This window comes from Eucyclogobius newberryi, unplaced genomic scaffold (assembly GCF_026437365.1).
Source record: "Eucyclogobius newberryi isolate DKJ021-1_F unplaced genomic scaffold, fEucNew1.0.hap1 SCAF_22, whole genome shotgun sequence".
NCBI lineage: Eukaryota > Metazoa > Chordata > Actinopteri > Gobiiformes > Gobiidae > Eucyclogobius > Eucyclogobius newberryi.
The window spans coordinates 19,996,432-20,022,632 of NW_027315857.1; the positions used below are offsets into that span (position 1 = coordinate 19,996,432).

The 26,201-nt window shown below is 41.0% G+C and overlaps 1 protein-coding gene and 1 non-coding gene across 2 annotated transcripts; one reads left to right on the plus strand and one right to left on the minus strand.

Moving 5' to 3' along the window:
- The first annotated feature begins 6,182 nt into the window (after positions 1–6,182).
- On the plus strand, positions 6,183–24,310 carry LOC140371521 (uncharacterized). Its single transcript, XM_072458691.1, has 14 exons — positions 6,183–6,365; positions 6,470–8,210; positions 8,338–8,514; positions 8,587–8,757; positions 8,834–8,880; positions 18,036–18,138; positions 18,321–18,413; positions 18,509–18,556; positions 19,249–19,439; positions 19,544–21,323; positions 21,451–21,627; positions 21,700–21,870; positions 21,947–21,993; positions 22,266–24,310. Exons 1-14 carry the CDS (start codon positions 6,248–6,250, stop codon positions 22,787–22,789), a joined length of 5,388 nt encoding a protein of 1,795 aa, XP_072314792.1. The 5' UTR covers positions 6,183–6,247; the 3' UTR covers positions 22,790–24,310.
- On the minus strand, positions 11,147–11,361 carry LOC140372234 (small nucleolar RNA U3). The gene has a single exon (XR_011928569.1). It is a non-coding gene; the product is annotated as a small nucleolar RNA U3 (small nucleolar RNA).
- Positions 24,311–26,201: the final 1,891 nt, after the last annotated feature.

A 26,201-nucleotide genomic window follows, 5' to 3' on the forward strand; every position in this document is an offset into this window, starting at 1 on the left:
GACTCGTGGGGCTCCTCCACGGGGACGTGTGGGGCTCCTCCACGGGGACGTGTGGGGCTCCTCCACGGGGACGCGTGGGGCTCCTCCACGGGGACGCGTGGGGCTCCTCCACGGGGACGTGTGGGGCTCCTCCACAGAAAAACTCAAATAATGTGCAACGTTCACTGTAAATTCAGGAAAACATATTTAACAGGCATAAAAGTGTTATTGTCCCTGTTTTTGTTCTGTCCAACTAATACAAAACCAAAACTAAACTAATACAAAACCAAAACTAAACCAGGACTAAACTAAGACTAAACCAAGACTATCGTAGCCTTGGAAAGAAGACTAAACATAAACTAAACTAAAAGTGCATTTGACCCATTTTGCTCCTGATGTGGACTTGGTTTGGTCCAGTTCTCGTCCTTGCTCGTCCCGTTTGTCCTCGATGGACCACAGAAGGTTATTTCCTAAACTGGGTGTGGCCCTGAGCTGTGCTGTCAGTTTAAAGCAGGTGAACGTGGTGCTAATATGTCTCTCGAGTGTGTCCGTCCTGTCGTTTCTCCAAAGTGCAGTACCTGACGGCGTGAGGGCGTGAGGGGCGTGAGGGGCGTGAGGGGCGTGAGGGGCGTGAGGGGCGTGAGGGGCGTGAGGGGCGTGAGGGCGTGAGGGGCGTGAGGGGCGTGAGGGGCGTGAGGGGCGTGAGGGCGTGAGGGCCGTGAGGCCGTGAGGCCGTGAGGGCCGTGAGGGCGTGAGGGGCGTGAGGGCCGTGAGGGCCGTGAGGGCGTGTCCCGTTGCCTTTCTCCGGAGCCTTTAAACGTGTGGGAAGAGGCTCTCGCTCGACTCAAACGTGCCACGAACCCAAACTCTGGTGATTCTGTGATGTCAAAGCCGCTACATGTGTTGAACCTGCTCACACTGGACTTAAAGTGACGATTTCCAACAGTATTTATTGAAATGTACTCGATGTCGGATGATTTCGTTTGTTGTTATTGTTGTTTAAATAAAGTTTGATGGTCTTGACTCACAATTTTCACTCCATTTCCAATATATAATCCAATATAATCCAATATAATCCAATATAATCCAATATAATACAGTATAATACAATATAATCCAGTATAATCCATGACTAAGTGGACATTATGACTTCTATGTTGGTGTTGTGGAATTATAAAATCAAAGGAGACCAAAACGTGGCTATGAAATGATATTAATAATAAAACGTAATAATTATACGAGCCAGATTAAACTCTGATCATGTCGGCTTCATTATTAAAGACCAATGTGCTTTTCCCCCTGATATTTAGCATTAAACTATAATATATGTAGATTATTGCTTTACATTTGGTTTATTTTAAGACACAATATTGATCCAAACAACTTAATTATAGACTTTGTGTTAAAAACTATTGCAATATTTAGCTTAATCTGTTTTTACTGTAAGAAATATTTTTGAATCTTACTTTATTTGAATAATCTTAAAGTGCATTTGCAGGTTTTACTACACATTTATATACAAAATATAGTGAATTAAGGTTGAATGATAAAATGTGACTAAATTTGTGATGTCACTTCCTGGTTGGACATGAGCAGCAGATGTGGAGAAAGATAATTCCACAACTATAATGAAAACAAGAGCCAAAATCTATATAAATGACACAGCAGTTATGATTTGACAATAAATATGACCTGATAACGCCTTTATTTTATCTAATAATTGTATAAAACCCTTATGTTTTTATAATGATGAGGTTGTTTGGTGAGAAAGTCCCTGTGGTAAATAATGATCATAGTTTTACATCAGTCAAGTTGCAGTTTGTGAAGAAAATGACGATTAAAAGAAAAAAATTACAGGAAGTTGATTTTCTTTTTCATTAATTTTTTGTGAAGAAATTTTGAAAAAAAAAACTTTCAAATTGCAGAATGTAGTGCAGATTTTTTATTTATTCAAATTTATTTATTCATTTATTTTGATTGTATTTATTATTTCAACAGGAAGTTGTGTTGACATCTCTGTGATGTCATCAACACGAGCCATTCCATCAAAAATGCAGAAAAAGTTTTCACAAAACTGACAACTTTTTAATCACAGTTTAAACAATTATTTAACAACATAAACAGTTTTCAAGTGTAATTATTTGTGAAATCATAACTATTGTATTATATAAATGAACGTTGGCCCTTGTTTACAATCCGGTTGCTAGGTAACAGTTATGGAATTACCTATAATATCATATTTGCCACTTCAAACCAGGAAGTACAATTATAAACTTCACCAAATTTGACAAATTGGAGAAAAACCGGCAAAACATTTGATAAAATCTTAAATATAATCATGTTAATTTTGTTTGAATGAAAAGTGTAGTTTAAGATAAGATAAGATAAGATATTCCTTTATTGTCCCACATGGGGAAATGTCATTGGTGCAACGCAGGAAGATACAGAGGTAGATACAGAAGAACAGATCACTTATAGGAAGTCTGAAAAACACTTTCAGTAGAAGATCTCCTATAAATAAATAAAAACTCCCATAGACAAATAAATAAATACATAAATACCATTGCATGTGATCACGACAGTAATTTAATGTGTCATATGGACTTTAAACTTTCAGAATATTCTATCATTTAAAGTCCTTAATCAATAATAAATAAGTTCAGCTAAACAATTGTGCTTTGTCTAGTTTTAGTCCAAACAAAATCAAAATTAGACCAAAGCAAGTATTTATTTATTTATATATATATTGTTGCATACTTGTATCAGATTATTCACATCAGATAAACTCATGTGTTCTCACAGGTTTAGTTATGACTTGACTTGACTTGTTTCGGTTTCGGTTCCGGTCACTCTCGGAGCTCGTGGGCGGTTGAGAGAAGCGCGAGCTCATTCCCCTCACCTCAGCTCCAAGGACAACAGAGACCACACCGGCATCTGTAAGAGAATAAACCTTTACGTGGTTCTCTTCAATGCAGTAGTTAATAAATGTATCTAGCATAGGTTTTGAAACTCAAATCAAATATTAAACTCAAGGCAATTTCTTATTTTTGTTGGATCCTGCCTATCGTTTTTGGGGGTTTAGATCAGGGGTTCTTAACACAGGGGTTCAGGGGAGGTCAGGACACACATCCGGCTCATTATGATCGTGACACGTCCTTTGTGCTTCAAGGAACTTGGTGCTCAGTAGTCGACTTGTGACTGTCGTGATGAACGTCCTGTGATTTCATTCGTATTAATATTTTAGACTGAATCAAAGACCACCTTTCTCGGCAAAGTATTTGTATGGCTGAGGTCTTGTTTTTGCCGATGGTATTACTCGTAATTTTCTTTTTTTTAATTGATGAGAAATAACTCCCACGGGACTCCGATGTAAAAAATAGCTAACAAAGTTTAATCCACAGTTTTGTGACACTTCTTACAGGAGTAATCAAATACAGCTATTCTCAAAAAATAGAATACTACGGTAAGAAAACCTCCTGCGCTCCATCGTGTTCCTGAGCGCTCTTCAGAGGAGGCAAAGACTACAAATACATTCTACAAATGTAATCAAATTAATTGAGCTTATTTAAACAACCAAATTACTTATCTGTGAAACATAAAATTACACATTTATAACCAAATATCAACACTGTGTAGATTTTCATACGAACGTATACATAAACTAAACTTGGCTCTCACAGTCTTGGTACCAGCTGCACCTAAAAGGGCCAAAGGGACCAGGGAAATCGCCCAGAGTCTAACCTGTATCAAAACCCCTTTTGGGATAAGACTTGTCACCAGCCTGGCCCCAAAAGGGCCAAAAGGACCACGGAAAAGGCCCTTGAGTCGAGCCAGTATCAAAGCCCTCCTTTCTGAGCTAAGTTTTGGCCCCAGCCTGGCCCCACAAGGGCCAAAAGGACCAGGCTAGAGTCCCCAGAGAATAGCCTGAATCAATGCCCTTATATCTGGGCTAAGACACGGAACCAGTCTGGCCCCAAAAGGGACAAAAGGACGGCCTCTGGGGCCATTTCCCTTGTCCTTTTCTATAACTACTATACTATAATATAATATATTTGTGAGCATAGGTGGGGGCCATTTCTCTTAAACAGGTCCTCTTTGTTTCCAGAACTTTTCAAAACTTCAGTCTGTTCCCGCCGCATGTCCACTGCACCCACGTGCACAATCAGCTGTTTAGCTCCTCCATGCTTAGCCATAATATTTGGAAGGAGTGACGTTATCTCAGAAACAGTGGCGCTTGGAAAAGAATGTGTGTTTATCTTTTCATGCGTCACGTGACTTATCGCGCCGTCCCCAACTAAAACAATCTGCGTGACCTTGGCTCCTGGCACAGATCCTCCTCGCTGTATTTTGGCCACGTCATCTTTCCTTTTTTCATTTAATTCCATCTCTGAAAGTGGTAAAAATCTGTTGGTGAGTACAAATACAATGGTCATTATCTTATACTTATACTCTCTCCTGTGTCTTGTCTGTTTGCTGTTGTTTTAACTGTTTAATCACTTTGTTCTCTAGTTTTTCTCAACATGGGACATTATTTTTTAAACAGAAATGTAACATTTGAATAAATAAATGGTGTAGAGCTGATTCAAAAAAAAAAAATCAAAAAATCCAACAAATAAATTAACTGCACCATTGTCAGGCCATGTACTGTATTTTCAAGGCTAAAATTGCTGTCTTTGTTGTTCAGTTGAATAATACATTTTCTTTTTGCTTGACCTATTGTCATTGTTTGTTCCTGTAGCAGTAAACATGTGGAATCCACAGCCTGTAACACTGAGGAAGAGGAAGATGAAGAGCGAGGAGCAGGCTGATGTTTCACAGAAGAAGAAACTTGGCTCCAGCAGGTATCACTCTGAGTTTATGAAGTTTAAATCCACCTCTGGATCTAAAAGAAACAATACAAGTGCAGTAATACAAGACACTGGAGCTGTAGTAGAATAGAAGAGAATGATTGTATGTGTGAATGTAGTGATATATTTTAAATGAGCTTTTTTAAACTCTAAACTTCATGTTAAATCTGTTTCAGTTCTTTGGAGCCTTCAGACACTGGTCTGGACACAGCAAGTACGGCTTCAAAGGACGATATATTGATCTTTTCTAATCATCCTAAAGAAGTGAGGTAAGTACATAGTAGTGATGCTATTGATCATTTATACATTATGAAAGACTTTTACATTTAATCTCATTTAGTAATTTGTATTCTTATTTTTCCAGCTGTAGTTCTATGTTCTCACCTATGACCTTTCATCCTGAGCCAAAAAGGTAATCAGCATTTATTTATCATTGACTGAGGTTATGTCAGACAATTTGTCACACTTTGACAACTGTTAGATAAATGTAAAACTGGTTCATGTCATTGTTTGTTTTGTGTGTTTAATGAGAGCCACAAGTCATCAAGCCAACACTGCAATAGCTGCTCTCTTCATGTCTCCTTGGACGTGCATTAGTTTCCTCTCTCTGTTCATGGGGTTCAGCTTCATCACAGGAAACATTTGAAGGATGTTTGTTTGCGTGGCTTATTAAAGCAGAACTGTAGCTCGGGTGGTAGAGCGCCCCCTGCAGCTTCCTCCTGAAAACAGAGTCAGAAAATAGATGCAAAAGGATTTTTCTCTTTCTTTCTACATCACAATAACACATCAGTGGTGTGCGGTCAGGGCAATCCAAGCAAGCTGTGATTGGCCAATAAAATCTAACATTTCCGTGTGTCACAACAATATTTAAATTGTTCTGAAATAGATCCAAAACAGCCAATTTCCCCTCTTTTAGTGGCCTCTACAGGCCGCTGAGCAGTACTGCAGGAAGTTCTGTTCTATCCTGCAGCTGCTCAGTCTGTGGCCCTGTTCAGAGGCTCGTTCATACTCCGCTCTGCCAGAGGCCCCTGGGAGCTTAAGGGTTCTTCAGTATCTTTGCTCTTCCTGCACTGCACTTTTCTGGAAAGTTGTCATTATTGGGGCTTTTAGTTTTAGTTTGGAACTGACAACAATCATGATGAAAAATGACACCAGCTCCTGAAGCTACTCTATATTGTGAAATAATGATTTCCCTCTCCTCAAGCTCAGTTTTAAAGTATAGATATAAAAGAGTGATGTGAAGTCATGTGAACCCTATTGAAACACCTTTAGTGCAGATCCGACATTCACTGTATCAAACAGAGGGTCATACAATAGTTAAATACATCTTCTCTTGTGTTCCATGCAGCCCCTGGGTTCCTTTGTGCTGCATTTGTGAAGAGGGATTTGAAGATGATCCCTTGTTTTTGACCTGTTGTCACATGGCATGTACTCGTTGTGTGATGAAAGACACTGAGTCAGAGACGACAGGTCAGATCCACTGCCCTCAGTGTGGCACCACTCAGAGACTAAACCTACAGGCTCTAAAACTCCTGACAGGTGAGTCAAACTGAGATCTCTCTTAGGCCCATCGGTCAAACACATCTAACCTCTTCCTCCAGAGGTTGCATTGACATTGACTAATATGTTTTTAATACTTCCAGGGGAAGAGCAACTCTCTGACTTAAGTGAGAAACTCAAGAATGAGATGCTCAAAAGATTTTCAATGACGAGTGAAGGAACTGAAGATGAGAGACGTCCTCTGAACCACATCTACACTTCACTGTCTATTAACATTGACAAGAGAGAGGTTCCACTAGAGCATTACTCCAAATACATACCAATGCTGAAACGGGATTCTCAAGTAGAGGTTCATCTCACTGACCTTTTTGATAGTTCACTGGTGAAGACCAGAACAGTCATGACACACGGCGTGGCTGGAATCGGAAAATCTTTTTCAGTCCAAAAGTTTGTTGTAGACTGGGCTGAAGGCTCTGCCAACAAAAACGTCCATTTCGTCTTCTGTTTGTCTTTTCGTGAGCTTAATCTGGTCAAACATGAGACAAGTTTGCTTCAGCTCCTGAAGAACTTCCATCACACTCTGAGCGACCTTGACCCACTGGATTTAGACCAGACAAAAGTGATTGTAATACTGGATGGATTGGATGAAAGCCGGTTTCACCTGGACTTTAGAAACACAAAGAGAGTCACGTCAGTCCAAGAAGTCACGTCTGTGTCCAGCCTCATGTTGAACCTGATTCAGGGAAACCTGCTCCCTTCAGCCCAGCTCTGGATCACCTCTCGACCGGCGATGGCTCATCAGATCCCTGGAGAGTTGATCCACACAGTTACTGAGATTCAAGGCTTCAACGATCAGCAAAAGGAAGAATATTTCCAGAAGAGGTTCAAGAACAAACCAGACCTCGCTAACATGGTTATTTCTCACGTTAAGTCATCAGAGACGCTTGACATGTTGTGCCAGATCCCCATCTTCTGCTGGATGTCCTCTGTTTTGTTTGAGGAGGTCTTTGGAGGAGATGAGCAGACTGGAGCTCCTCAGACCCTCACTGAGATGATGGCAGCGTTCTTGTCTGTTCAAACCAAATGCAGCAGCAGGAAATATGACAAGAACCCAGAGAAAGAGGGAACCAAGCTACTGAAAGCCAAAAAAGGGCTTCTCCTTAAACTCGGCAAACTGGCCTTCATCCACCTGCTAAAGAACAGCCTGATCTTTTATGAAGAAGATCTACAACAGTGTGGACTGAACCTCAAAGACGCTGCAGTCGAATCTGGGTTTTTCAACTCCATTCTCCGAGAAGAGCAGCTGTTTGTGCAGCAGAAAGTTTATTTCTTTGTGCACTTGATCATACAAGAATTCTTTGCTGCTCTTTATGTTTATGACTGTTTTACCAACAACAAAACCTGGGCTCCAGAGCTGAGTGTCTTCTTAGGTCTAGAGTCATCAGAGACCTCCAGACCCCCAGTGTTTGACAGTGGTCTTCTGGACTTCTTCCAGCGTTTCTTTCTCGGTCTTATGCTTGAATCTAATCAGAGATTTATTCCTGGCTTACTGGTCCCTCTAGCGTCAAGTCAAGACAAAGTCAGAAAAATGTTGGTCCACCTCAAAGCCATTCAACACAAAACCATCTCCCCAGATGCTTGCATTAACCTGTTTCAAACCATGGTGGAAATGGGAGACACCGAGATCAGTGAAGAGATACAGGAGTATTTAAAGTCAGAGGACAGAGCTCGGGTTCAGCTGACTCCTCTGCACTGCTCTGCTCTGGCCTTCACCATGCAAGTTTCAAAGAGTGTTCTGGACGAACTTGATCTGAAGAGCTACAACACGTCAGAAGAGGGACGACGGAGGCTCATCCCGGCTGTCAGGAGCAGCAGGAAGGCCAAGTAAGTTTACAATCATTTGTATTTGACTATCTCTGTGAACATCTGCCCAACCACTACCCTTAACCACCACAATAACTGCAACAATGAGTGTTGTGACCCTTATATGAGTGTCGATGTGCCTCTTCAGCCTGTCGGACTGCAGAGTTGAAGCGGAGGCTTGGTTGAAGCCTCTGTCGTTGGCTCTGATGTTTCCACACTCGTCTCTGCGAGATCTAGACCTGAGCAACAACAACCTGCGAGACCCTGGAGTGAAGCTGCTCTGTGAGGGGCTGAGCAGTCCAGCCTGCAACCTCAGAAAACTCACGTAAACTATAACTTCACTTCTTTACTCACACCTATAAACCTCATGTCTAAAATCGGTTGTCCTTGTTTCCAGGTTGTCTGGTTGCTTAGTGACAAAAGAAGGCTGTGGTTTCCTGGTCTCGGCTCTAATTTCAAACCCGTCCAATCTGAAGGAGCTGGACCTCAGTTATAACCATCTGGAAGAGTCAGGAGAAAGAGCCTTGAATGACCTAAAGAGAGAGCCACAGTTTAACCTCCAGATCGAGTAAGTCTCACAATTATCCCAGAAACCTCTGAGAAACTGGGACCATTTCATGATTTAAATGTTCTTTTGTTTGCAGTACGTCCAATGGTGGAAGTCACAGAATGATCCCAGGACTGAAGAAATGTAAGATTAGTTAGATTTTAAAGGTTGAATAGAGGAATTTTGCGACCAATCAGAGTCTCATTTCCTCGTGGCGTGGACAGCCGAGTAGTTCTCCCACATGCCAATCGTGTGTGTTTAGCGAAACTAGCAGCGAGTTCCTTCAGTTTAGCTCCATGCTTCGGACCGCGAAGTACAAAAATGGCTGAGGGACGACAGAGAAAGACTGTGTTCGAGCTCAGAAGAGACGGAAATCTGCTATATATTATATTATAATTATATTTATAACTATTACATAAATATATTTATTTATTCAGATTTATATATTATTTTTCTCACCCCCCCTTGCCTTTCACCTGGTAAATCCCATAGCTAGGATGCACTGGGTCTCAGCGTTGCCAGGACTTATTGTCATGTTAAAAATCAAACCAACCCGGGGCCCTATGTAAAAATAGCCCCCCCTAGTGCTATTTCTGTAGTCACATCATCACACAGATGGAAAAACAAAATGCGAGTCAGGCCCAATCTGAGAAATTTGATTCATATTCCCTGTGAAAAGATAAAGCCCAGTCCCACTGAAAGTAGTCTGAAACTTGCTGTGCTAATGTCAGATCCGAAGCGTCCAGTTTACATTCAAAGTCTATGTAAACGCGCGTCGAGCACGTAGTGCGTTATCCGCGGCGCGATTTCTTCATTTTTGCGGAGCGATTGGTGCGTTTTCTTACGCTCTCGATGCTTTGAGCGCGCGTATGAGCCGGCCGAGGCGACCAAAGCGGCCGGCGCGACGTGCTCAGATTTGTTCAGGTCTCTGCAGCAGATGCGTTGCAGCATCCAATCACAGCTGACGCTCCAGTGACGTACGTACGTATTTCCCCTCGCATTTCCGGTATTCCCCGTGGCAGACGAAAGACTGATTGTGGCCGTGTGTGGGAGAAAGGAGCCGTACGATGTATTCACGGTGGAATACAGAGACAGAAACAAACCAAAAATGCGAAAACAACACTCTCGATATCTGCCATTTTACACAATGAAAGGCCACACCGTCAACAACTCCACTGCTCATGCGACAACACCTCTACTGCGCATGTGCGCAGAGAGCTCGAGTGTGCCGTACGCGCGCCTGTGTACAGTGCCCGGGGCGTCGAGAGCGCGCGTCCGGTGCGTAAACCTTTCAAATGTACACGCGCTCAAATTCTGCGTCGGGCGCGATTAGACCGCGGCGGTCTGTACGTAGCTTTGAAAAAAAAAATGTCTGGCTTCACATAAAATTTGACGCGTTGATAAAACGATAGTAGCTTGATGGACCTGCTCACCTCTAGTGAACATCCCTGAACATCCTTTGGTAAGTTTATATTTAGAAGTTATGAACTCTCCAAATAATGTCACCTGTCGCACATGTTTGTTTACTCGATCCACATGGTCACGGGCCCTAGGGGCCCTATGGTACATCCCATTCAACCCAAACTGTGAGATGACCACATTGAGATAGTCTCAAGAGGATGAGAGAGTGAGAAACTAATGTTTCTTGTCAAAACCTGTAATTGTCAGTTGCCTGAGTTCAGACCTTAGACATGTCAGAATGACAGAAGCAGTTCACGCGCTTTTGTCTCAGTGAGAATCTCACGTCTTCTGTGATTGGCCGAAACCTCATGCGGTTTATTTTGTTTCCTTCTTCTGGGCAGTGCGTAGCACGTTACTAGAGCCAAATCTCTCTATGACAGTGAAACACGTCTCCAGAGTGACACATAGTGGTGTGTTTTAGTACTACAACATCCACAGTGGTTTGAACCACATCATATGTGCTGTGGTCACCAATAAAATAGCATCACATTTGAGTTGTATTATTGATGCATTTGTGCTTCTAGACCAGGACTGTTCAGTTTAAGTTTACAGAGGAAGGACACAACACCCACGACTGTCTCTACATTTAGAGAGCACAATATCTCACTTTATAATAATTCAATGAAATACTATTTATAGATTATATTTTTGTGAGAAATAAAATACAAAATGCTTTGCAACATAACCAGAAACGTGTGTAAGACGCATCTTTCAATTCAAACTTTTGTCAGTTTTGTGAAACTTCACTGTGAAGTGTAAATATACAATTGAGTTTTCATTAATACGGTTTATGAGGCTCTGGAGCCGGTCACACTGACTTTGAGCCTTGTTCATCATGAACAGGAACTAACTAAAGTCACAGGGTGAACACAACATGAAAAGACTGTTTGAGGAAGTGTCTTCTTCCTGTTTCAGAGATATAAATTTGGTCAACTTTAATTAACTCCAAATCACTCAGATCATACTTCTTCCTCACAGTGTCAGAGGAAACAGTGAAGAGTCATCAAGAGCAGAGAGCATGAGGAGTAAACCAGGTCTCTCTGTCTGCTTCATGTTCAGGAAGAAGTATCACCAACTCTTCATCGTGATCAGCGAGACCAAACTCTTTAGAAACACATTTCTCAAGTCACAAACTATAGAAATGATCCCTGAAAGTAAAGTCTTAATGTTGGACAGCTCTGCAGCAGACACTAGAGCCTCACACTGTCACTCTGTGTCAGAAGGTAAACATGTCATCACAAGATTCTAACACTTTTGTAGGAAAAGTTCAGAATTCTTCTTAAATACCAGGGCTCAGGACACACACGGGCCCCTCACTCCACCTCGGCTCCGGCCGGGTTCACTCGGGCCCCGCAGACATCAGATCATCACCAACGAGACACTTCCAAAGACGTGGGGCTCCTCCACAGGGACGTGTGTAACAAGTAAACTTATGGATTCATCTTGACTCAGATAAACTCAAGTAATGTGCAACGTTCACTGTAAATTCAGGAAAACATATTTAAAGGGCCTAAACGTGTTTTTGTCCTGGTTTTTGTCACCCAACGCCATCCAACAAAGACTAAACCAAGACTATCGTAGCCTTGGAAAGAAGACTAAACATGAACTAAACTAAAAGTGCATTTGACCCATTTTGCTCCTGATGTGGACTTGGTTTGGTCCAGTTCTCGTCCTTGCTCGTCCCGTTTGTCCTCGATGGACCACAGAAGGTTATTTCCTAAACTGGGCGTGGCCCTGAGCTGTGCTGTCAGTTTAAAGCAGGTGAACGTGGTGCTAATATGTCTCTCGAGTGTGTCCGTCCTGTCGTTTCTCCAAAGTGCAGTACCTGACGGTGAGGGCGTGAGGGCGTGAGGGGCGTGAGGGGCGTGAGGGGCGTGAGGGGCGTGAGGGGCGTGAGGGGCGTGAGGGCCGTGAGGGGCGTGAGGGGCGTGAGGGCGTGAGGGGCGTGAGGGGCGTGAGGGCGTGAGGGGCGTGAGGGGCGTGAGGGCGTGAGGGGCGTGAGGGCCGTGAGGGCCGTGAGGGCGTGAGGGCGTGAGGGCGTGAGGGGCGTGAGGGGCGTGAGGGCGTGAGGGGCGTGAGGGGCGTGAGGGCGTGAGGGGCGTGAGGGCCGTGAGGGCCGTGAGGGCGTGAGGGCGTGAGGGGCGTGAGGGGCGTGAGGGCGTGAGGGGCGTGAGGGGCGTGAGGGCCGTGAGGGCCGTGAGGGCGTGTCCCGTTGCCTTTCTCCGGAGCCTTTAAACGTGTGGGAAGAGGCTCTCGCTCGACTCAAACGCGCCACGAACCAAAACTCTGGTGATTCTGTGATGTCAAAGCCTCTACATGTGTTGAACCTGCTCACACTGGACTTAAAGTGACGATTTCCAACAGTATTTATTGAAATGTACTCGATGTCGGATGATTTTGTTTGTTGTTATTGTTGTTTAAATAAAGTTTGATGGTCTTGACTCAGAAAAAGGCACAATTTTCACTCCATTTCCCAATATAATCCAATATAATCCAATATAATCCAATATAATCCAATATAATACAGTATAATACAATATAATCCAGTATAATCCATGACTAAGTGGACATTATGACTTCTATGTTGGTGTTGTGGAATTATAAAATCAAAGGAGACCAAAACGTGGCTATGAAATGATATTAATAATAAAACGTAATAATTATACGAGCCAGATTAAACTCTGATCATGTCGGCTTCATTATTAAAGACTAATGTGCTTTTCCCCCTGATATTCAGCATTAAACTATAATATATGTAGATTATTGCTTTACATTTGGTTTATTTTAAGACACAATATTGATCCAAACAACTTAATTATAGACTTTGTGTTAAAAACTATAACAATATTTAGCTTAGTCTGTTTTTACTGTAAGAAATATTTTTGAATCTTACTTTATTTGAATAATCTTAAAGTGCATTTGCAGGTTTTACTACACATTTATATACAAAATATAGTGAATTAAGGTTGAATGATAAAATGTGACTAAATTTGTGATGTCACTTCCTGGTTGGACATGAGCAGCAGATGTGGAGAAAGATAATTCCACAACTGTAATGAAAACAAGAGCCAAAATCTATATAAATGACACAACAGTTATGATTTGACAGTAAATATGACCTGATAACGCCTTTATTTTATCTAATAATTGTATAAAACCCTTATGTTTTTATAATGATGAGGTTGTTTGGTGAGAAAGTCCCTGTGGTAAATAATGATCATAGTTTTACATCAGTCAAGTTGCAGTTTGTGAAGAAAATGTGACGATTAAAAGTAAAAAAAAAAAAAAAAAATTGAAGTTTGTGAAAAAAAATTGAAAAATAAAAAACTTTCAAATTACAGAGAGTAGTGGAGATTTTTATTTTATTTATTATTTCAATTTATTTTCTCTGTGATGTCATCAAAAAGCGCCATGAGACATTCTTCACTTACCTTATACCTTTTTGTGACAGTTTAGTTATGAAAGTTGGCCATTGTTTACAATCTGGTTGCTAGGTAACAGTTGTGGAATTACCTCTACCTATTTCACCAGGAAGTACAATTATAAACTTCACTATATCTGACAAATTGGAGAAAAACAGGCAAAACATTTGATAAAATCTTCAAACTTTCAGAATATTTTATCATTTAAAGTCCTTAATCAATAACAAATAAGTTCAGCTAAACAATTGTGCTTTATTGAACTAGTTTATCTAGTTTTAGTCTAAACAAAACCAGAATTAGACAAAAAACAACTTTTCAACGCTGGAGATAAATGTAATGTTGTTATAATGAGTCTATAATAAGTAAAACAGTGGCTGTGCATGAACACAGTGTAATAATACAGGTGTAATACAGGTGTAATACAGGCGACATAGAAGATAAAACACAGTGTAATACAGGTGTGATACAGGTGTGATACAGGTGTAATACAGGCGACATAGAAGATAAAACACAGTGTAATACAGGTGTGATACAGGTGTAATACAGGTGTAATACAGGCGACATAGAAGATAAAACACAGTGTAATACAGGTGTAATACAGGTGTGATACAGGTGTAATACAGGTGTAATACAGGTGTGGTACAGGTTTAATACAGGTGTAATACAGGTGTGATACAGGTGTAATACAGGCGACATAGAAGATAAAACACAGTGTAATACAGGTGTAATACAGGTGTGATACAGGTGTAATACAGGTGTAATACAGGTGTAATACAGGTGTGATACAGGTGTAATACAGGTGTGATACAGGCGTGATACAGGTGTAATACAGGTGTAATACAGGTGTGATACAGGCGTAATACAGGTGTGATACAGGTGTAATACAGGTGTAATACAGGCGACATAGAAGATAAAACACAGTGTAATACAGGTGTAATACAGGTGTGATACAGGTGTAATACAGGTGTAATACAGGCGACATAGAGGATAAAACACAGTGTAATACAGGTGTAATACAGGTGTGATACAGGTGTAATACAGGTGTGATACAGGTGTAATACAGGTGTAATACAGGTGTGATACAGGTTTAATACAGGTGTAATACAGGTGTGATACAGGTGTAATACAGGCGACATAGAAGATAAAACACAGTGTAATACAGGTGTAATACAGGTGTGATACAGGTGTAATACAGGTGTGATACAGGTGTGATACAGGTGTAATACAGGTGTAATACAGGTGTGATACAGGTGTAATACAGGTGTAATACAGGTGTAATACAGGTGTAATACAGGCGACATAGAAGATAAAACACAGTGTAATACAGGTGTAATACAGGTGTGATACAGGTGTAATACAGGTGTGATACAGGTGTAATACAGGTGTGATACAGGTGTAATACAGGTGTAATACAGGCGACATAGAAGATAAAACACAGTGTAATACAGGTGTAATACAGGCGACATAGAAGATAAAACACAGTTTAATACAGGTGTAATACAGGTGTGATACAGGTGTAATACAGGTGTAATACAGGCGACAGAGGATAAAACACAGTGTAATACAGGTGTAATACAGGTGTGATACAGGTGTAATACAGGTGTGATACAGGTGTAATACAGGTGTAATACAGGTGTGATACAGGTGTAATACAGGTGTAATACAGGTGTAATACAGGTGTGATACAGGTGTAATACAGGTGTAATACAGGTGTAATACAGGTGTAATACAGGCGACAGAGGATAAAACACAGTGTAATACAGGTGTAATACAGGTGTGATACAGGTGTAATACAGGTGTAATACAGGTGTGATACAGGTTTAATACAGGTGTAATACAGGCGACATATAAGACAAAACACAGTGTAATACAGGTGTAATACAGGTGTAATACAGGTGTAATGCAGGTGTAATACAGGTGTAATACAGGCGACATAGAAGATAAAACAGTGTAATACAGGTATAATACAGGTGTAATACAGGTGTAATACAGGCGACATAGAAGATAAAACAATGTAATACAGGTGTAATACAGGTGTAATACAGGTGTAATACAGGAGTAATACATGTGTAATACAGGTGTAATACAGGTGTAATACAGGTGTAATACAGGTGTAATACAGGTGTAATACAGGAGTAATACAGGCGACATAGAAGATAAAACACAGAGGTTGTTTTGCTCACATTAGGACACTGCAGTTTGACTCAGAAGAACCAGACAAACACAACAATGAGCTCTGATTTATGCTGTTTTACATGAGCAGTGGAAATACCATTTATAAACTAAACTGCACTTTTTCAATCTTCAATATTTCACTGTTCATTTTCTCCCTGAGTGAGGGAAGGATGGAGCGTGAGATCGACAGGCGGATCGGTGCAGCGGCTGCAGTGATGCAGTCGCTGCATCGGACCGTTGTGGTAAAGAGGGAGCTGAGCCGAAAGGCAAAGCTCTCTATTTACCGGTCGCTCTACGTTCTACCCTCACCTATGGTCATGAGCTTTGGGTAGTGACCGAAAGAACAAGATCGCGGATACAAGCGGTCAAAATGAGTTTCCTCCGCCGGGTGGCTGGGCGCTCCCTTAGAGATAAGGTGAGGAGCTCGGCCACACGGGGGGGAGCTCGGAGTAGAGCCGCTGCTCCTCCACGTCGAGAGGAGCCAGCTGAGGTGGCTCGGGCCTCTGTTCCGGAGCCTCCTGGGCGCCTCCCTCGGGAGGTGTTTCAGGCATGTCCCACCGGGAAGAGGCCCCGGGGAAGACCCAGGACACGCTGGAGAGACTATGTCTCTCGGCTGGCCTGGGAACGCCTCGGGATCCCCCCGGAGGAGTTAGAGGAAGTGTCTGGGGAGAGGCAAGTCTGGGAGTCCCTGCTCAGACTGCTGCCCCCGCGACCCGGCCCCGGATAAGCGGCAGAAGATGGATGGATGGATGGATTTTCTCCCCATTTATATATTTATGTATTTATATATATATATTTGATACTTTTCCTTGTCAAACCGGCACAAGTGTGAACGATTCTTTAAGAAACCAGATTATTCACATCAGAGAAACTTCACACATGAGGGAGGATTATATGACAATAGAGTCAGGTGTGTAGTTGTGACCGTTGGAGACGGTTGGTGGTTTCCCGGGTTTTCCACATTTGGCGCCATCTGCTGGTTCTCTTCCGGTTCTGTTTAGCCCCGCCCCCTCTCCTCGCTTCAAATCGAAAGTTAAAAATTGACTCGGGCATTTTCCCACGAGCCACGACACGAAGAAGCACAGAGACCACACGGGCATCTGTAAGTGAATAAACCTTTAATTAGTATGTTATTGTTGGTTTACATTGTCCGGACATGACCTACTTCATTTAGAACTAAATATTAGTCAGTTTATACTTCATCTGTAACTGCGCACTCTCTGTGGCGCAGCTTGAATTATGTGAGAAATGTTGGAATGACGTTGTCTTTGTTTAACATGAGACATTTGTTTAACATGAGACTTTCTACACAAACTCTGATACTTATGAAACATTATGTAAGTGTACAGTGTGTTTATGGAGCAAACATAGAGACGTGTGTCTTCTATTGCTGAAGGTTTTACAGGAAATAGGCCCTTTGTTCTTGTTAATATTTAAACTGTATCATGTGGGCGTGGTTCTCTTCAACTCAGTGGTAAAAGTAGATTCGTGTCTAATAAATGTGTCCAGCACATGTTTTTTGAAACTCAAATCAAACGTTAAGCAAAAGGCAACTCATTATTTTTGTTGGATCCTGCCTTTTGTGTTTGGGGGTTTAGATTAAGAATCACCACATTTTAAGAATCACCACGTTTTTAAGGTAATTATTATTATTTTATTGATTTATTTTATTTTGTTAGGAATTAAAGAAAGAAGACAAAACATGTGTGTGCTGCATGATATAAATTTAATGCCACACTGTGTAACATTGAAAGAACAAGCTCTATTGACATGTCCAACAGGTTTTCACACAAAGGGTGGATTATGTTCTGTTTAAAGCAGATTAAATTACTATATTATTATCGTGCATTTGGCGCCCTCTTGTGGTCATTCTATATAATTACTTTAAAGTACAGATACAATGGTCATTATCTTATACTTATACTGTCTCCTCTGTGTCTTGTCTGTTTGCTGTTGTTTTAACTGTTTAACTACTTTGTTCTCTAGTTTTTCTCAACATGGGACATTTTTAAACAGAAATGTAAAATTTTAATATGAAGTAAATCATTTGTAATAAATGGTGTGGAGCTGATTCAAAATGAAACTGAAAAACAAAAAAAATCAAACCCAACTAATAAATAAATTGCTCCACCATCAGGACTTCACTAAAGCCATGTACTGTATTTGCAAGGATAAAATTGCTGTCTTTGTTGTTCAGTTGAATAATACATTTTCTATTGTTGTTGTTGTTTGTTCCTGTAGCAGTAAACATGTGGAATCCACAGCCTGTAACACTGAGGAAGAGGAAGATGAAGAGCGAGGAGCAGGCTGATGTTTCACAGAAGAAGAAACTTGGCTCCAGCAGGTATCACTCTGAGTTTATGAAGTTTAAATCCACCTCTGGATCTAAAAGAAACAATACAAGTGCAGTAATACAAGACACTGGAGCTGTAGTAGAATAGAAGAGAATGATTGTATGTGTGAATGTAGTGATATATTTTAAATGAGCTTTTTTAAACTCTAAACTTCATGTTAAATCTGTTTCAGTTCTTTGGAGCCTTCAGACACTGGTCTGGACACAGCAAGTACGGCTTCAAAGCACGATATAATGAACTTTTCTAATCGTCCTATAGAAGTGAGGTAAGTACATAGTAGTGATGCTATTGATCATTTATACATTATGAAAGACTTTTACATTTAATCTTATTTAACAATTTGTATTCTCATTTTTCCAGCTGTAGTTCTATGTTCTCACCTATGACCTTTCATCCTGAGCCAAAAAGGTAATCAGCATTTATTTATCATTGACTGAGGTTATGTCAGTGTTTCTGTTCATAAATTATATAAAAACTGTCACCTCACCCTCCGCGGGTGGTCCCCTCTCAAGCCCGGGTCCTCCACCAGAGGCCCCTGTCTGATGTTTTCAAACATCAGACATCTCTGTCCAGAAAAGTGCAGTGCAGGAACAGCAAAGATACTGAAGAACCCTCAAGCTCCCAGGGGCCTCTGGTAGGGGACCCGAGCTTGAAGGGGGAGAAATAGAGACCACACGCGGACGGTGAGGTGAGATATATATATATATTGCTTGATTGATTGACTGAATAATGTGGACATTTGGACACAGCCAATTGATACTATTACTAAATAACTTAACTATTTTGGATCTTAACTGTTTAGAAAGACATGTCCAAATTTAGGATTTTGAACCTGATTATCATTTGTTTGGAAGTGGCTCCACAAAGTTGTCATGATTGTGGCTTTTACTTTTATTTTTGGAACCAGCTCCTGAAGCTACTCTATATTGTGAAATAATGATTTCTCTCTCCTCAAGCTCAGTTTTAAAGTATAGATATAAAAGAGTGATGTGAAGTCATGTGAACCCTATTGAAACACCTTTAGTGCAGATCCGACATTCACTGTATCAAACAGAGGGTCACACAATAGTTAAATACATCTTCTCTTGTGTTCCATGCAGCCCCTGGGTTCCTTTGTGCTGCATTTGTGAAGAGGGATTTGAAGATGAACCCTTGTTTTTGACCTGTTCTCACATGGCATGTACTCGTTGTGTGATGAAAGACACTGAGTCAAAGACGACAGGTCAGATCCACTGCCCTCAGTGTGGCACCACTCAGAGACTAAACCTACAGGCTCTAAAACTCCTGACAGGTGAGTCAAGCTGAGATCTCTCTTAGGCCCATCGGTCAAACACATCTAACCTCTTCCTCCAGAGGTTGCATTGACATTGACTAATATGTTTTTAATACTTCCAGGGGAAGATCAACTCTCTGACTTAAGTGAGAAACTCAAGAATGAGATGCTCAAAAGATTTTCAATGACGAGTGAAGGAACTGAAGATGAGAGACGTCCTCTGAACCACATCTACACTTCACTGTCTATTAACTTTGGCAAGAGAGAGGTTCCACTAGAGCATTACTCCAAATACATACCAATGCTGAAACAGGATTCTCAAGTAGAGGTTCATCTCACTGACCTTTTTGATAGTTCACTGGTGAAGACCAGAACAGTCATGACACACGGCGTGGCTGGAATCGGAAAATCTTTTTCAGTCCAAAAGTTTGTTGTAGACTGGGCTGAAGGCTCTGCCAACAAAAATGTCCATTTCGTCTTCTGTCTGTCTTTTCGTGAGCTTAATCTGGTCAAACATGAGACAAGTTTGCTTCAGCTCCTGAAGAACTTCCATCCCACTCTGAGCGACCTTGACCCACTGGATTTAGACCAGACAAAAGTGATTGTAATACTGGATGGATTGGATGAAAGCCGGTTTCACCTGGACTTTAGAAACGCAAAGAGAGTCACGTCAGTCCAAGAAGTCACGTCTGTGTCCAGCCTCATGTTGAACCTGATTCAGGGAAACCTGCTCCCTTCAGCCCAGCTCTGGATCACCTCTCGACCGGCGATGGCTCATCAGATCCCTGGAGAGTTGATCCACACAGTTACTGAGATTCAAGGCTTCAACGATCAGCAAAAGGAAGAATATTTCCAGAAGGGGTTCAAGAACAAACCAGACCTCGCTAACATGGTTATTTCTCACGTTAAGTCATCACAGACGCTTGACATGTTGTGCCAGATCCCCATCTTCTGCTGGATGTCCTCTGTTTTGTTTGAGGAGGTCTTTGGAGGAGATGAGCAGACTGGAGCTCCTCAGACCCTCACTGAGATGATGGCAGCGTTCTTGTCTGTTCAAACCAAATGCAGCAGCAGGAAATATGACAAGAACCCAGAGAAAGAGGGAACCAAGCTACTGAAAGCCAAAAAAGGGCTTCTCCTTAAACTCGGCAAACTGGCCTTCATCCACCTGCTAAAGAACAGCCTGATCTTTTATGAAGAAGATCTACAACAGTGTGGACTGAACCTCAAAGATGCTGCAGTCGAATCTGGGTTTTTCAACTCCATTCTCCGAGAAGAGCAGCTGTTTGTGCAGCAGAAAGTTTATTTCTTTGTGCACTTGATCATACAAGAATTCTTTGCTGCTCTTTATGTTTATGACTGTTTTACCAACAACAAAACCTGGGCTCCAGAGCTGAGTGTCTTCTTAGGTCTAGAGTCATCAGAGACCTCCAGACCCCCAGTGTTTGACCTTCTAAAGATGATTGTCAACAAAGGGCTGGAGAGGAACAGTGGTCTTCTGGACTTCTTCCAGCGTTTCCTTCTCGGTCTTATGCTTGAATCTAATCAGAGATTCATTCCTGGCTTACTGGTCCCTCTAGCGTCAAGTCAAGACAAAGTCAGAAAAATGTTGGTCCACCTCAAAGCCATTCAACACAAAACCATCTCCCCAGATGCTTGCATTAACCTGTTTCAAACCATGGTGGAAATGGGAGACACCGAGATCAGTGAAGAGATACAGGAGTATTTAAAGTCAGAGGACAGAGCTCGGGTTCAGCTGACTCCTCTGCACTGCTCTGCTCTGGCCTTCACCATGCAAGTTTCAAAGAGTGTTCTGGACGAACTTGATCTGAAGAGCTACAACACGTCAGAAGAGGGACGACGGAGGCTCATCCCGGCTGTCAGGAGCAGCAGGAAGGCCAAGTAAGTTTACAATCATTTGTATTTGACTATCTCTGTGAACCTCAGCCCAACCACTACCCTTAACCACCACAATAACTGCAACAATGAGTGTTGTGACCCTTATATGAGTGTCGATGTGCCTCTTCAGCCTGTCGGACTGCAGAGTTGAAGCGGAGGCTTGGTTGAAGCCTCTGTCGTTGGCTCTGATGTTTCCACACTCGTCTCTGCGAGATCTAGACCTGAGCAACAACAACCTGCGAGACCCTGGAGTGAAGCTGCTCTGTGAGGGGCTGAGCAGTCCAGTCTGCAAACTCAGAAAACTCACGTAAACTATAACTTCACTTCTTAACTCACACCTATAAACCTCATGTCTAAAATCGGTTGTCCTTGTTTCCAGGTTGTCCGGTTGCTTAGTGACAAAAGAAGGCTGTGGTTTCCTGGTCTCGGCTCTAAAATCAAACCCGTCCAATCTGAAGGAGCTGGACCTCAGTTATAACCATCTGGAAGAGTCAGGAGAAAGAGCCTTGAATGACCTAAAGAGAGAGCCACAGTTTAACCTCCAGATCGAGTAAGTCTCACAATTATCCCAGAAACCTCTGAGAAACTGGGACCATTTCATGATTTAAATGTTCTTTTGTTTGCAGTACGTCCAATGGTGGAAGTCACAGAATGATCCCAGGACTGAAGAAATGTAAGATTAGTTAGATTTTAAGATTATCAATGTTTTTATAAGGTCTTTATCACAGGTACTGACTTAGTCCACCAAACACAGGAGCTCCATGAAGCTGTTGATAGTTAATTACTTGAACACGATCAAGAAAAAAGAGGGTAAATATGTGGTTGCCAAAGTTAAGGGCCATAAATGCACAAACACCATCAAAGTTGGGACTAAACCTGGATTAGGCCAGAACTAAACCAGTCTCAAGTTAATGAAACAAGTGATTTTTGTTGTGTTTTCCACAGATTTGTGTGATCTCACCTGGGACAGTGAATCGGCCTGTGAAGCCGTGCAGTTTTTGGATGAGAACAGGTCATTGTCCCGCTCTGAAGATGGTCCAGACTTGGTGCTGGTGCGAGGACGGCAGGCGCTGAGCGGCCGCAGTTACTGGGAGATCGACACCTCTGAACCATTCAACATGGGAGTCTCGTACGGGAGCAGAGAGCTGAGAGGTGCAGAGTTTAGGCTGGGACAAAACGAGAAGTCCTGGAGTTTTGTTTGCTCTGCAGATGGTTGCTATGCTTTCCATAACAACCAGAGCTTCCCAGCCTCCTCTGTTCACTGCTCACGCTTCAGTCGACTGGCCATTTATCTCGACAAATCGTGCGGCGTCCTCTCCTTCTACAGAGTCTCTGCAGGCAGTAGAGCACATCTCTACACTTTCAGAGAGACATTCACTGATCTTCTGTTTGCTGCAGCAGAACTGAAGAAGAAATCCTCTGCCAAGTTTCACCACGAGCAGAGCAGACGAGAAGAGCCTTTGGACTGAGAAGTCAAGGTTTAAAGGTCAATTATGCTCACGACTTAATCCATATTTTTATAATACATTATACACAGAATCAGACCATGAAGAGATACAAAGAGTGATACAATTTGAATATGAATGTTTTAAATGAATGAAAAAACAATCCAGACATTTAAATTAATCATGAAACAATTACAAATCCTCCAAAGATCTGGACTCTAGGATTGTGCTCAATATATCGATATCGTGATATATCGTGATGGACTTCTTGATAATACTTCTGCATCAAGGCCGAATCTGAGGATCTGACAGTTGTATTCTGATATTGACACTTTGAACATGAAATTCTAATGTATTTTGATATTCTGCTTTAGCAAATCATATTTTAGTAACATTTTAACACAGGTTTTAATCCATGAATCAGGATGTGCATCGTATCAAGTTCTGTGTATCGGAAGTTGTATCGTATCGTGAGGTACTAAGCAATTCATTATTAGCAATTAATAAGATTTATTTAAGTCACCAGAATATTTCACTTTTACAAAAACAATTAGGCTCAGGTTAAGTGGCTAAAATTGTCCCACAGTGGGTCAAAGCCAGTCTTTTAATGCACAATTCAAGAACAGAAGGAGAATAAAAGTCTGCAATTACAAAAAAATTCTAAATCAAGATAATATTTGAAATAGACTTAAACCTAAGGAAAGAGTGTGTAAACTATAATAAACGGTCAATGACTGTGGTTATGTTCAGTGCAGCATGAACAAGAATAAACCACAAGTATCTTCTTATAAACTTCTTTAAACTTATCTTCTTCATAGCTTCTTTGTTGGGATGATTTTAGATAAGATGTTGTTTTATGATTTCATTTTATATTACATTACATTTTTGTACAGTTTCGTTTGATATTGATGTTGTCTTGTTTTAACAAACATGGAAATACAAACAGCACCTTTTCAAAATAAAGGCACACACTATTTAAAAGTATGTTTAGAATAAGCATGAGTGGTGCGTTCACACTTGTCCTGGATTGAGACCAGTTTAATTTAGACTTTTGACTTTGTTTCTGGGTTGATTCTGTTATAGTCCTGGTTTAGTCCAGGTTTAGTTCCTGGTTTAGTTCCAGGTTTAATTCCAAATTGTAATATAGTGTGTGTGCCGAGTGTGAACGCACCTGCACTAACGCCAACAAAGCTTTAATATCAGCACTATACTTTATCTTTTGTTTATACTTTGACTCATCACTTTATAAGTAGATGAAGGACATTTATGTGATCGAACTTGTCTGATTGTTTGACATTTAGAAATGACCTTACTTAACGTTCTTATGTTATTTTGACTTGTGGAAGGAGGAAGAGTATGTGTTTTTGTTACAGTGCATTATAGTTATATGTGTCTCGCCTTCGCTGCCTTGTTGTGTGTTTAATTACTCAACCTAGTCATTAACATGTACTTTTGTAGAAAACCTATAATTCACAAGTATCTGTCATGAATAACACATCGTTTAGAATGATATGTGGCAAAAAAAATTACAAAATAAATGCTGAAAGACAATTCTCTTGTGTTGGTGTTTTTCTCATTATATCTAAAGCATTTTATTTACATATTGAAGAAAATAAGACACATTTGAATGTTCTAGGAAGAATAGCACTTGTTTTGCATATCTAATTTACATATAATGAATGAAATACACATTAAAAATGCTGCAAGAAGAGCAGAAGAAGAAAATGAAACTAAATTAGGGTTGATAAACAGTGACATTTTAACAATTTAACTTATTTTTTTACTGCACGGTCACTTTTTGTGTAATATTTAACCACAACCTAGACATTTACAGGCACATTAAATATTGAAATTAAGATAAGCAAAACAAAACACATTTAATTTGGCTGTTATTCCCCAGATTTAAGATTTTTTAGTCTGTTCTCTTTACACAGTGACCTGGAGCTGTCTGTGACAAAGACTGGTTCATTGTTGACACTGGAGGGCGGAGCTGTCAAACCGGCCTCAGCTGCTGATGCTCGGGCGTGGCATTACACCCATAACATTCATTCGGTCAGTCGTAACCCTCTATTATGTGGGATTACGTTCTATTTTGACAATGCATTTTGTGTAGCCATAACAGACATTCACACACTTTTTAAACTACTGTGAGGTTTTGTGGGGTAAATAAAAGGAACAAAGACCAATGGCGTGGTGAAATGTGACTTCCGTTTTGTGACTCAGTTCCTCTGACACAAAACGGTCAAATGGAAGCAGTCATTTAAGGTCATGTTTTTGTATTTCATTTGAGGATTAATACTTGTGCTCTGAAATATCTGACCTTAAAAAACAAAAGAGTGCTGGGTCTATATCCAGGGGTTTCTGTCCTCAAAGTGTTTCCATAAGAAGCTGAAACCCACAAATAACCAGAAAATACAATGTACATGAAAGAATATTCAGGGGAACACGTGTATTTTGCTTTATTTTTTGTGGAAGTAAATTGCCAGGAATAAAAGTGGGTTTGCATAATAACGGCTACATTTACCAATCCTGAAATCCGTTTTTTGATTGGCTTTAATGGGACAATTATTGATATTTTGGGGGGCCCGGGGCAAAAAGCCTCCCACGGGGCTCCCTCTTATACAAAAGATTAAAAGGAAGAGGGTTCGATTCTGGGCCCCAAACGCCTCATTTGCACAGAAGGTGATTGTATTGAACGTGTGACCTGCAGAATGTCTTAAAACACCAACTACAATCTACTGTGAGTATTTGACCAGGGCAGTTTCATGTGGGTTCACATTCTAATTACCTGGACAACTGCACCCGCCTCGCATTTGGTTCAAACCTGACACTAAGACCCTGGGCCCAGGACAAGGCCCCGTTGTCCCCCTTCTGTCCACGCTCCTGATCACTGCACTGTCAACTAGGGCTGGGTGATATGGAAAAAACTAAAAACTACAGACAGACCGTGGACCTCTTGATTCAAAAAACCCTCCCAAATAATTGACAATTTCACTCATGACTCTGGTGATCTTTCGATTAATTGCCCAGCCCTACTCTCAATATGTTCTTACCTTTTTCTGTCATGAATTAAATGAATGTTTTTAATGTAGATTGATCTGGTTAAGATAACCCTTTTGTCCCACAGTGAGTAAAAGCGAGTCTTGCGATGCACAATTCAAGAACAGAAGGAGAATAAAGGTATGCAATTACAAAAATCATCAAGATAATATTGAAAACTTTAAACCTAAGACAAGAGTGTGCAAACTACTGAATGGTCTGTGACTATGGCTATGTCCAGTGCAGCATTATGAACAGAATAAATAGCAGGAGTTGATGGACAGTGCATTATTCTATTATGTACTATAAGTTTCTATGACTATGGTTATATTCAGTGCAGCATGAACAAAAATAAACCACAGGCATCTTCTTATATACTTCTAATGGCTTATAATTA